The sequence below is a fragment of the Crotalus tigris genome, unplaced genomic scaffold (assembly GCF_016545835.1).
Source record: "Crotalus tigris isolate CLP2741 ecotype Arizona unplaced genomic scaffold, ASM1654583v1 scf7180000017631.5181431, whole genome shotgun sequence".
NCBI lineage: Eukaryota > Metazoa > Chordata > Lepidosauria > Squamata > Viperidae > Crotalus > Crotalus tigris.
In genome coordinates this window covers 2,332,616-2,344,695 of record NW_024096525.1, presented here as the reverse complement: position 1 = coordinate 2,344,695, position 12,080 = coordinate 2,332,616, and the positions used below count along the sequence as shown (strand labels likewise).

Genomic DNA, 12,080 nt, shown 5'->3' with positions numbered 1-12,080 from the left:
GAAACTCTGAAACAAATGTTTGGAGGAAATAACTTTCATATCTTTAACTAGCTGCAGGTTCCTTGTTCTAAAGGGCATCCATTGTTTTCAAGAGTTCCTTGCTCTGGGATATCACCAATTCTAACTGTGAGACGGGCGGCACATAAATTTGATAAATAAGTAAATGATCAGTAACTCAGAGAGGATAATTGGAACTGTTTTTTTTTTTTTTTTTGCTCTCTGCTTTCTATATACACTTCTTATATGCATTCACATGGCAGTTCTCTTCAATACAGCGTAAGGATAAAGGTAATCAAAATGATATATTAAATCTGCATGCCACCAACGGTTTCATAACTTCTGGAAGGTTACAAGCCTTTGACTTACAGAGGTCGTTTGGGTCAAAAGGACGAGGTGGATCTGGGTCCCATTCCTCCATGTCTGTGTCTTCCCCTTCTTCCTCTTCTTCCTCCTCCTCTTCCTCTTCTTCTTCCTCCTCTTCTTCCTCGTCCTCCTCTTCCTCCTCATCCCCCTCCTCCTCATTTTGCTCTTTTGCTTCCATACCACCCAATGGGTTGTGCAATGTTTCTAGAGGGCCAGGATCATCCACAGCCTCCATGGGAGGCAATGCTTGGCTATGAACTGGTATTGACACCTAAAAAACATGGAGGGGGAGAGGGGGAAAAAAAACCAGAAATAGTCAGCATGGAAAAACAATGCAAGATGTATTTTCTTCTAAAACCTAACATGGATAACAGAGAACCAGAAAACAAGAGGGAAAGAAGTGTCGGAAAAAAGGATAAGTGGCCCCATCTAGTTTTGGCTCTGATATTCCCACAGCCATCTGTAGCACAAAATGCACCCCTTAACGAATTACTGCTGCAGGAAGGTGGACTTTAACAGGTGGTCTACTCCTGCTTGCAGCCAGGTCAAGAGCTAACCAAAAGAGTGCTATTTTCTCTTCATTTCCATCTGCCTGATCTTCTCAGCAAGACCATCCTGCTCAGCTTGTGCGATTCAGGATAAGCAGCATCCACGTTTCAATGGAAACCGAATCAAAATGGAAAAAGTGCACACAGTCCAACTGCTAAAGTCAACTACAGCTGGTCCTCGACTCACAGCAGTTTATTTAGTGATTATTCTAAGTTACAACGGTGCAGAGAAGGGGGAAAAAAAAGAGGGCCTTTTTCACGCCGATGACCGTTGCAGCATCCCTGTGGACAGATGATCAAAATTTGGGTTGCTTGGCAACTGGCATCCTTTTATGATGGCTGCAGCGTCCCCGGGTCAAGTGATCATCTTTTGTGTCCTTCAGACAAGCAAACTCAATGGGAAGGGCAGATTCACTTAACAGCCGCGTTGCTAACTTAACGTTACTCACTTAACAACTGTGGCAAGAAAGGGTTTAAAATGGGCCAAAACTCGCTTAACAATTGTCTTGCTTAACAACATAAATTTTGAGCTCAATGGTGGTTGTTAAATCCAGGACTACCTGTACATACAGGTAGCCTCTTTAAAAGAATGTTCATTTAATATGCAGGTTTGACTGATTCGTACCCTATTTAGATTTAGATTTAGATAACCTTTTTTGTCATTTTTTTCCTGTGGGCACTACGGCACACATTAAAAATGAAATTTAGCTGCTTACTCTCAAAGTGTACACATACATGACACACACCTAAACATACTGTATACAACATATGTATAGACCTGTACTCTTACATATATGTAACAAATAAATATTAAACACTGTCCATCTTGAATATATAACAGAAGGAGGAAGCTTGAGAGTTTGCAAGGTTAATGCTGTATGGAATGAAACTATGGCTGAATCTGGATGTTCTGCTACGGATACCACGAAGCCCCCTCCTCCCAGAAAGGAACAAGGAAAACAGGTCGTGGAGAGGATGTGTAGTGTCGCAGAAAATTTTGCAGACCCTGCTCAAGCAATGTTTCTGTGCTACGTCCTGGATGGGAGGGAGGGAGCTGCCAATGATCTTTTCAGCCATCCTTACCACTCTCTGCACCGCCTTCCTGTCTGAAGCAGGGATGCTTCCAAACCAGACTATGATGCTGTATTTATGGATTCAAAGGCCTCTCCTTAGACAGGCTTGTCAACACGGTGGTCCTGAACTCCTTCCTGCCCACCAGGAGTAGGCAAGTTGGCTCCTCCCCAGTTATTTCATGTTGAACATAGCCCATTGTCCAGAATGATAGACATTGTTGTTTTAAACATCTGTTCTTATTCTAACGTCTGTTTTTGTCTGCGCAGTAACTACAGCCAACAAGACTTTTACCACAGAGCACTCAGGACAAATAAATGTCAAAATTTTGGAATGGCCTAATCTCAACAATGGCTTTGGGCTAATTACCCACAGTGAGAATACATTAAGGACTTGAGTTTACAAGACCTGCTTGTGTTTAGCCTCATGAAGAGGATTTACTATTGAGAAAGTATTTAGCACGGCAGTAATAAGATGAGCTGCAAAAAGAATGCAGAAAGCATTAAATCAGAAAGGGGTTTTAGCAACTTGGTGTGTCTCATATTTATTTAATCTTAAAAGGAAGCCACTCAGCTTCTCCATTCCAATTATTATTCGTTTGCTATTAAAATATACCTTACAACAATCCTGCCTATAATTTTCTCATTCCATACAGCAAAAAAAAAAAAAAAAAAATACTCGATGCAATTAAAGTAGTTAAGAAACAAGTTAATTAATGTTTGAACTTTTAACAACCAAAAGCAACCTCATAATCGCTAAAAGCCTAATCGTAAAGAACACTTGCACATTTTACATTTTGCAAAAGTACTTTTAAAAGATAACAGATCAGGCTGAAGCCAGTATTGTGTGAAACCGTCCAATAAGAGCTTAAAGAACAAGCTTCAGCAAAGTACTCAGAAAGTATTTTTAGTTTGATAAAATGACACATCAAGGAACTTTTCAAGTTAGTCTAGACCAGGGGTGTCAAACTCAATTTCATTGAGGGCCGCATCAGCATGGCAGTTGCCCTTGGGGGAGGGGCGGTGGTGTGGCCAGGGTGGGTGCAGCCTACTGGGTGGGTGTAGATGGAATGGGTGTGGCCTACTGGGTGGGCATGGCCAGCTCTACATCGTTCACATCAAGGGTGCCTGTGGGGGCCTGGGCAGGAGTGGGACAGATCTGAGGGTCTTTGGCAGAAGGGGATGGGACCGGGGCAAGTGCCAAGGCACGGTCCACTGGAGGAGCCTCACTGTTCCTCTCAGGCCATGCGGGAGGGCTGGATGGTGGTGTGAGTTGCCTGGAGCCCTGGGCAGCAGAGGTCAAATGCCCAGCCTGGCCCTCGGCACCAAGCCCAGCCCTACTTCCCCAAGGGGGCACCCAGCTACACTTATCTCCTCCTCAAGGTATGCTTGCTCTCCTTAGCCAGGTTGCTCATGATGGGTACGAGGGCAAAGTCAGAGGGAGGCCCGTTCCATCTCCATGGCAGGAGACCCGGCTTTGTAGCCAAAGCTTCCTTAGCAATAGGATGGGAGACCCCCAGGGTAGGCCAGGAGGAGGGGGCAAGGGGATGGTGAAAGGGCAGCAGGGCAGGACTAAGGTAGGAGTTCCATCAGACCTTCCATCTCCTTCTTTCCTCCTTTCCTTCGTTCCTTCCTAAGTACAGAGTGGTGGGAAAATATTTGAGATGAGGGAGGGAGAAAAACAGGCAAGAAACGCAGGTGGGGAGATGTCACCCTTCATGAGGAATGAAGAAATGCACCATCACCTGGAAGTAGCCAGCACGTGGCCCTCACCTACTTCACATATCTGGCTTGGTGGGCTCTGGGGGAGGGGATGCCATGAGCAGCGTGAGAGTCAACATTACCTGTGCAATGCCGCCCAGCCCCCAGCCTGCCCCTCTCCTCACACGCCAAGAGGTTGAGCCGGGCGGTGCGAAGCTCGGCAGCTTTGCATCTTGCTGCCTGCTGAAACTGGCCAGACTGGGGGCTAGGCAGCATTGCACTTCTCATCAGACTCGTGCCCCCCGGCTCAGTTCTTGGCACGGTGAGGAGAGCGCCCTGCTGCCTGCTGAAACCGGGCAGGCTGAGGGCTGGGCGGCATCGCACTTCTTTTTGGATTCGTGCCACCCGTCTCAGCCTCTTGGCGCTGTAAGGAGAGCGCCCCGCTGCCTGCCGAAACCCCTCCCCCGGAGCCCATCAAGCCGGATAGGTGAAGTAGGCGAGGGCCATTTGTTGGCCATTTCTAGGCGATGGTGCATTTCTTCATTCCTCACAAAGGGTGACACCTCCCCAGCATGCACCCAGGGGGTAGGGGCAACGTGGCAGGGGCTGGTCCCTTGCTGTTTCCAGACGGCCTTGTGGAGCTAAGACTGAATGCATTTCAGCATAGATGGCCACCACAAAATTGTACATTGGCCCCCGGCCAGCCTGGGCCAGGGCCAAGGCAGCGGGGACCGTTCCCTCACTGTTTCCAGGATGGCTTCGCAGGCCACATGAAATCACTTCGCAGGCCGCGTCCAGCCCCCGGGCCTTGTGTTTGACATGTCTGTTCTAGACGTGCACTTGAGCCCGAGCATGGCTGGCTGAAGCAACAATAAAAGATGCCCAAATGTTGCTTTTTTAAAACTTCATATTTTGCAAGATGGTTCACCTTGCAAGAATACTAAATAACCCCCAGAAGCTTAATTTCTATTTCTGAGACTTTCAATTGGGGTGGGTGGGTGGGAACACCGCTGCAAGTCATACAGACTTGCAAAATTGAATAAGGGATAATTTCTTGTCCTTAATGAAATTAGTTTTAGTGGAGAGGCCAACCCAAGATGAAGCTAGCATTAACAAATGGCACGTTGCCAATTCCGGCATACTACACACACCACTCTTTCAACCCTCTGGGAAGGTAACCAGAGTGGACAAGCCCTGGCAGAGCTTTCACACTGAGAATTCAATCTCAAAGACTAATTACTTGACCTTATTCTAAAGGAAATTACACACTAGTGACTAGTCCATGCCTTGATGAATAATAATGGGCAGCTCAGATGAGGCAAGACAAATGCAAACAATCTACAGCCCGGCCAGCAGTAAGACGCCCTGGAAGATGGAGCTTAGCAGTACTTGGAGAACAATATAGGTAGTGCTCAAGTTACGACCACAAATTTATGTCGCTAAGTTTTTGTTAAGTGGAAATATATATTTGTTGAGTGAATCTGGCTTCCCCATTGACTTTGCTTGTCAGAAGGTGGCAAAAGGGAATCGGTGACTTTGTGACCGTCCTAAATAGGAGTCAGTTGCCAAGCATCTAAATCAGTGGTTCTCAACCTTTTTAATGCCGCGACCCCCAACCGGTCGTAAGTCAAGGACTACTCAACCGGTCGTAAGTTGAGGACTACTCAACTGGTGCAGCACCGTTTGCAGAATGGGACTTTTGGCGGGCTCAGCAGGGCAGAGACAGCATGGACAATTCCTATTGGCTTTTGAAAGCCAATAGAATTAGACTCTATTCAAGAGAGTCTATTCTATTGGCTTTCAAAAGCCAATAGTATAAAAGGGAGGAGCACAGCTAAGGAAAAGGGGGAAAAAATGGCGGACTGCGTTGTTTGGCGACCCCCGTGAAATGGTCGTTCGACCCCAAATGGGGTCCCGACCCACAGGTTGAGAACCACTGATCTAAATTTTGATCATGTGACCACGGGGATGCCACAACAGTTGTAAGTGTGAAAAATGGCTATAAGTCACTTTTTTCAGCACCGTTGTAACTTTGAATGGTCATTAAACAGTCGTAAGTCGAGGACTAGCTGTATCCTGGGCACGTATGGCTGGAAGCTAGCACTATAAGGGACATATTTGCTAGTTCGGACATGCAAGGCTTTGAAGCCCTTCACGGTCAAGGCTGGTTTCTGGATTCTGGTTTCTTCAGTTTGGTTTCTAACATGGTTTAAGGCACTGCTCTACAAGGTATTAATGAACAAGATAACAGCAACTAAAAATAGCAAAGGGAGAAGTCATCAGGAAGAAAAGGGAGAGAATTCATTGCTCCACTTATGAATTCAGCCAGAATTCAGCTGTTAACCAATTTATATGCAAGGCACAACAATGTAATGCTTGCTGCTACAGGCTGTCAAGATGCAAGCAAACGAAGTCTTAGTCCTCTTTTGTTTCATCCTTTTTACCTATGGTGGGAGGATCAAGAGACAAGGGACACAATAGAGATTATCCCTCAGAAGAAATATATCTTGTAACATCTGCAAGGCAACAGCTGTACTCATAATATGGGAACTATTTGAAAACAGATGGAAAATCTTTCTCTGAAAATGTCTGGTTGATCAACACTGCTGACATCTAGGCTATGTTTCGAGAAAGGGGTAAGGAAATGGCAAAAATACATTCCAATGCTTAAGAATGACAGGCAGGTTAGTCTGTCCAGTCCACAGATTAGGAGACAATATACGGCAAAACAACTATTATTCTTTCTAGTTTTGTGTTGGTGGATGGGACCGGTGTTCCCCACCTTTCCAGCTTCGGATTAACAGCCTAGCTACATATTACACTCACCATATGGAAAGCATCCACGTTTTTGAGAACTCAGAAGGCTTCTTCCCAACAGCTGACAGTGGTGGAAAGTTGAAGGTGCCCCATTTGAAGTCATACTAAAAAGGAAAGAGACATTCTAAGTTATCTCAGTCATCTAATTTCCTCCAGCAGTTGGAGCACGGGGACTATTAGATGAATGAGATTAGCAACAACCATGAAAGTCACAAGATTGCGAGATCTCTTTCTATCTCAGTATGACTGTGGCAAGGTAGAGACATGCTAAGCCAAAATGATGAACCCGGTTTTGGTTTAACGCAGGGTATGAATCCATTCCTAATAGTTTGTAAACCATAGTTTATAATTTAGTGTATGGTTGTGAAATTCTCCCCAAAAAAACAACCCACAATTTAATGTGATACATGAACAAGGCCTGCAACCAACACCAACCAGTTTCTTTGTCTGGAAGAAGCCTTCAAAAACTGCTATCTTTGCAATCGATTGAGGACAGCCCAAGGATAAGAACCGTCAATCTTTAAACCATCATATTGTTAATTTGGAGGAGCATGCAAACACAGCTAAACATCTTCAAACTACTTATGGTCAAATGCAGAATACTGAAGTGAGAGCCAATTCATTTCATCAGCCACTAATACAGCTGTCAAGTTATTTGTGAACTCTACAACAACCCCCCCCCCAAAGCCTAGGGAGGAATCTTAACCTGCATCTATGTTCCTTTCACAGGAACTGCTTTCTCCTTAGGGGGGGTCCGACTGTCAACTCTACAATGAATCTGGCTGCAACCATCTTTGTCGTTCTAGGTTGCCACAGAAGAGGGAGGGAGGATGAAGTATTTTTGCTAGTCTAAACATGAATAGATCCCATGGGAACTAAGGTCATTCCTACATCATAGTGGAGAAGGAGGGACGTCCTACAAGAAAGGACGCCAAGTAGTTCTATTGGAGAATGTGATTTATAGCTAACTAGAAGGGTGGGACCTATTACCCTAAGTTACTCTGAACCTTTGGGGGGGTTAGATATGATTTCACCTTCGACCATACCAACATCATGTATCCAATAAACATGTTCTTTGAGGAAATCTCGTACCTCGATGTTCTGATTTATTTGGTTCCATCAGTTGGAACCTTGACATTATTCTCATTAATAATTCTTCATATAATTGTTCTCCATGTGGCTTAAAAACTAAAAGCGTCCCATATTTTGCCATTTCAGTCTTCTGATTTTGAGAGAGACAAGGAATTAAATAAGAAGCTACTGCTTTTCTCAAATATATTCTTTTCTCTTTTTGCATTATCCAGCCTTTACATCCCATGGCTCTCAATTTCATGCTCCTTCCAGTCAATTTCACACTACTGAGCACATCAAGCAAAAAAAAAAATCTACTTTATACTAGTCACATCAGGAAATAATTGGATTTATTAGCCTTTATATTATATTCCAAATAAAAAGTGAGATAAGGGTTCAGCCCATATATAAAAAAAACTATCTTTCAAGTGCCATACAAGAATTAATAAAAATATTTTTTTAATATTTAGTAATTTGTGCTTATAATTTAAATCAAAGATCGTGGTTTCAGAAGGGGAAGCCTGGATTAAGGAATATAAATAAATATAAATAACCTTTGAACTAAATTTTCAGTAATAAAGGACTTCCACTAAAGAACTTTCCATTGATCTTTTAATGCTATTAGTGAGAGAGATTAAAGGAAATTTTGTTTAATTTTAATTTCCACAACAACATATAAGTTTCTTATGACAAGTGAAGTTGATATGATTGAACCAGCATGATTTATGTTATGCATCCTGCATTAATTTCATTTCCATTCTGTAATTGGCATTAGGTGCCTTGAGTGCTTTATAGATTGAAGGGTGGACAATAAATAAATAGATGAAGCAGGCCATGATTAACACTGATTAGACTGGCATGAATGAGAGACAATGGCTACATTCATACAACTTTAGTAATCTACTATTTATTTAATCATAATTTTTTCAATCCGGCATAACACACTGACCCTTAAACAAAGAAAAGTGGCTGGGTGACAAATTAAATGGCCACCTGTAGCTTAGCACATTGTTCAAACCTAGCCAATACTATTGTGGTGATAATCACAAGTGATAAAACTTCTTAGCACAGATGATGTTACCTAGTTGGATAATGAAACGTCCACAAGAAAACCACCAAGCTCAGAGCACCAAGGACTCCACAGTTCTTCTCCTCCTCCTCCTCCTCCTCCTCCTCCTCCTCCTCCTCCTCCTCCTCCTCCTCCTCCTCCTCCTCCTCCGCCTCCTCCTCCTCCCTGCAAACCCCACTTCTCTCTAGCATTGATGATGTTACCTAGTCTAGGTAATATCTGCAAGAAAACAACCATGCTCAGAGAGCACCAAGGACCCTCATTTAAACCCTGAGCTGCAAATATTCTCCTTTGTTGATGAAATCGGATGAAGGCTAACACATTTCATCCTTGTTTGGGGCAGGCCTTCCTCTTCAATGGCTGCTTATAATCAAGGCTGCAAATAGCCAGCACAGCTCTTTCTAATATTTTCTACTTTTCTCTTAAATAAGCATGTACCACACTATCCTGATTGTGCTTTGCCTTCATTCCTTTGATATATCATTTAGGAATACATAAATTTCAATCCATAATCAAAAATATGGACCCCCTAGCCTGTATATACCATTTATGACTGTGAAACAACATAGCTGGGAAAGTACACCAAGCATGGTTTCTGGAACTCTTCCTATCCCATCTACCAATGGTGACCATAGGACAGGGGTAAGCAACCTTGGCTCTTTGATGACTTGTGGACTTCAACTGCCAGAATTCCTGAGCCAGCTGTGCTGGCTCAGGAATTCTGGGAGTTGAAGTCCACAAGTCATGAAAGAGCCAAGGTTGCCTACACCTGCCATAGGAAGAACTGGTACTGTCTTCCATGCAACAAGGTAACATGGTGTGTGTATATCGTGTATCAGTTTCTCCTTTCCCCTCTCTTGCAGCTGTGTGTGCACGTAGAACCCCAGGGTCAGCTATATAAATTCCACTTTATAACAATAGCATTTAGTTTTATATAACTGCCCCATAACGCTTTACAGCACAGCACCCCACTGGGAAGTTTACCATGTAAGCATTATGTGCATATTGCTCCCAACATTTTACCGACCTCAGAAGGCTGAGTCAAGCTTGAGCCCTCTGAGGATCGAACTCCAGGCAGTGAGCAGAATTTACCTGCAGTAATGCATTCTAACCACTGCACCACCAGGGCTCCTTGTGCCATAATAAGAAATGCTGAGATTAGAACAAAAGAGTTGCCAACATTAGGAATTTGCACTGCCTATCAAACTAAGCCTTTTCCAGTATGTTTATCTCAGCTCACTCCAGTCAGATCTCAAACTTAATTGTTCTTTTGTTGGCTTTTCCTGCCACATCAAATGAAAATAGATGAATTCAGCCTGAGGAAGAACCAGAAATGAGTGTGTGTGTGTGTGTGTGTGTGTGTGTGCGTGCACGCGTGCTTGCAGTGTATGTGCGTGTGTGTATTTATTAGCAACATTTGTGTTCAAGAAACTTAAAGGATGCATTTATAAATCAAGAAAATGGTTAAACCTTACCTGCTGCGTATCAGCATCTTGCTGAACATAGGTCACTTGAGATGGGTCTGTAAAAAGAGTCTTAAAAAATAAGTTAAGAAGGATTAAAATAATTTCAATATTCTTTGGATATTGGAAGTTTATAAAAAAAGTATTGTTGCTAAGAGACTGATACTGGATGAATGCCTATTTCAATTTTTTGATCATGCCATGTACCTTTGCCACTATGGTAAACTCTTAATATTCTATACATTTATATGAAAATACATTTTGTTTCAGCCTTTAAACCTCAACTGGGGTTTCAAAAGTGTGAGAGAACGTTAGACAGCAGCTTTTATCTAGAAAGCACTAATGCATCTTTCAAAGCATAGCTATAAATATTTGAAATTTAAGACTGAAGGCAATCCCATCACATTGAAAAGGAACACCTGCATAGCGATTTAGCCAAGGCATATAAAATGATGACATTCAAAAATGAATTTTGTTTAAAAAACAAGCTGATCCACAGTCTGATGTTTTATGAATAGCACATAATGCATTTAATTTTTTTTTAATGGTAAAAGTTGCTAGATTTGTACAGTCTTTTTAAACAAGGACATTCCCTAAACGCTTATTAAGATAGGTTTCTCTGAAAGACAGTTTGTCAGCCATCCCATTATCATACAAATGCATTGGTATATTCTACAGCCGGGCTCTCCAAACTTGGCAACTGTAAGACTTGTGGACTTCAACTCCCAGAATTCCCCAGCCAGCCATGTGGACTTCAACTCTAATTCTGAGAGTTGAAGTCCACAAGTCTTAAGCTGCCAAATTCGAAGATCCCTGCCCTACAGTAATGTGTTTCCCAGTTCATAAGAGCCAACTGAAAAGCCTAACAAGGCTGTCTTATGTCCTATATATGTAAATAGGGTAGGGGCCTAGTTTAGTGGTGGAACAGCCACTTTGAATGAAAAATATTCAAGGCCTAGAAAGAATTTGCAGCAGAAATCCTGGAAAGCACAAAGCAGACACCAGCTGCATTCAGAAAATGCTGACTTACAGATTCATCTGAACTCGTTTCAATCCAGAATGTTGGTTAAATTAATAATTCAATGTATTGTTGGGTTAATTCCATAAACAATGCTTAAACATGGATGTTGAATTTTAATCAGTATTTAATCCAATCCTACTACTCAGTTTATGATAGCTAGTTTCCTCTTTTTCTCTCAATAAATCTGAATCATTAAGTATATTACTCTTGTCATGCATAGCACACAAAACATGCCTAGAGGATGCACAGCAATCCAAGATAAAAGGGCATTTAAAAGCCACAATGTAAATGTAAGCTAACACAATGTTGGAAACAACTATGCTTTTGGTGAACTCATCACTAGCGGTTCTCCCAATTTGATGCACCACTAATGACTCGGGAAACAGTATGCTACGAGCCCTCCCTTTGTCTGCCAATGCCATGATGGCTGAAATTAATTTTTCCTGCAGCTTCACAAAAGCAAAATGGACAAGCTGCCTATTCAAAAGCTACTAACTGTTTTTATTTACAACATCTTCGCCGTTATTTGGAGTGAAGAGGAAGGATTATGTACAGCTAAGAGCTCTTAGGATCCAGAAAGCTGTGTAGGTAGCTGGCCCTCGTCCTAAATGACATTATATCTCTCAGCAGTCATGAATAAGCAGAATACCAGTGGGGAAGGGGGGGGGAGGAAATCACTTGCCTGAGTGGCTTCCACAGGATGGATGTAAACTAATGTGTGCTCTGAAGTATCTACAGAAGTATAAGATGTGCCATCAGCTGTGTAGACCACTTGTTGGGAAGGACGATCTTGGTCATCACTGTACACAATCTGTGCCACTGTTCCATTTTCAGGGACAAAGTGCACCTGGAAGAGAATGGGAAGGAAGAAAATATTTGTAAGAAGAGGTAGAGATAGATAGATGGATAGATAGATAGATAGGTAGGTAGATAGGTAGATAGGTAAATAGACAGATA

General features: G+C 42.7%; 1 protein-coding gene across 3 annotated transcripts in view; it reads right to left on the bottom strand.

Annotated features, from left to right (window-relative positions):
* Positions 1-12,080, bottom strand: part of PRDM10 (PR/SET domain 10) — a 46,117-nt gene that overhangs the window by 21,858 nt on the left and 12,179 nt on the right. For 2 of the 3 annotated variants that reach the window (XM_039334524.1, XM_039334525.1), the window contains exons 3-5: positions 11,806-11,970; positions 10,115-10,174; positions 367-634 (exon numbers count right to left, since the gene is read on the bottom strand). In XM_039334524.1, the coding sequence (XP_039190458.1) occupies positions 367-634; positions 10,115-10,174; positions 11,806-11,970 (493 nt within the window). Of the gene's footprint in view, positions 1-366; positions 635-6,508; positions 6,604-10,114; positions 10,175-11,805; positions 11,971-12,080 lie in introns of those variants that run through there. The other variant, XM_039334526.1, reaches the window with a different exon arrangement.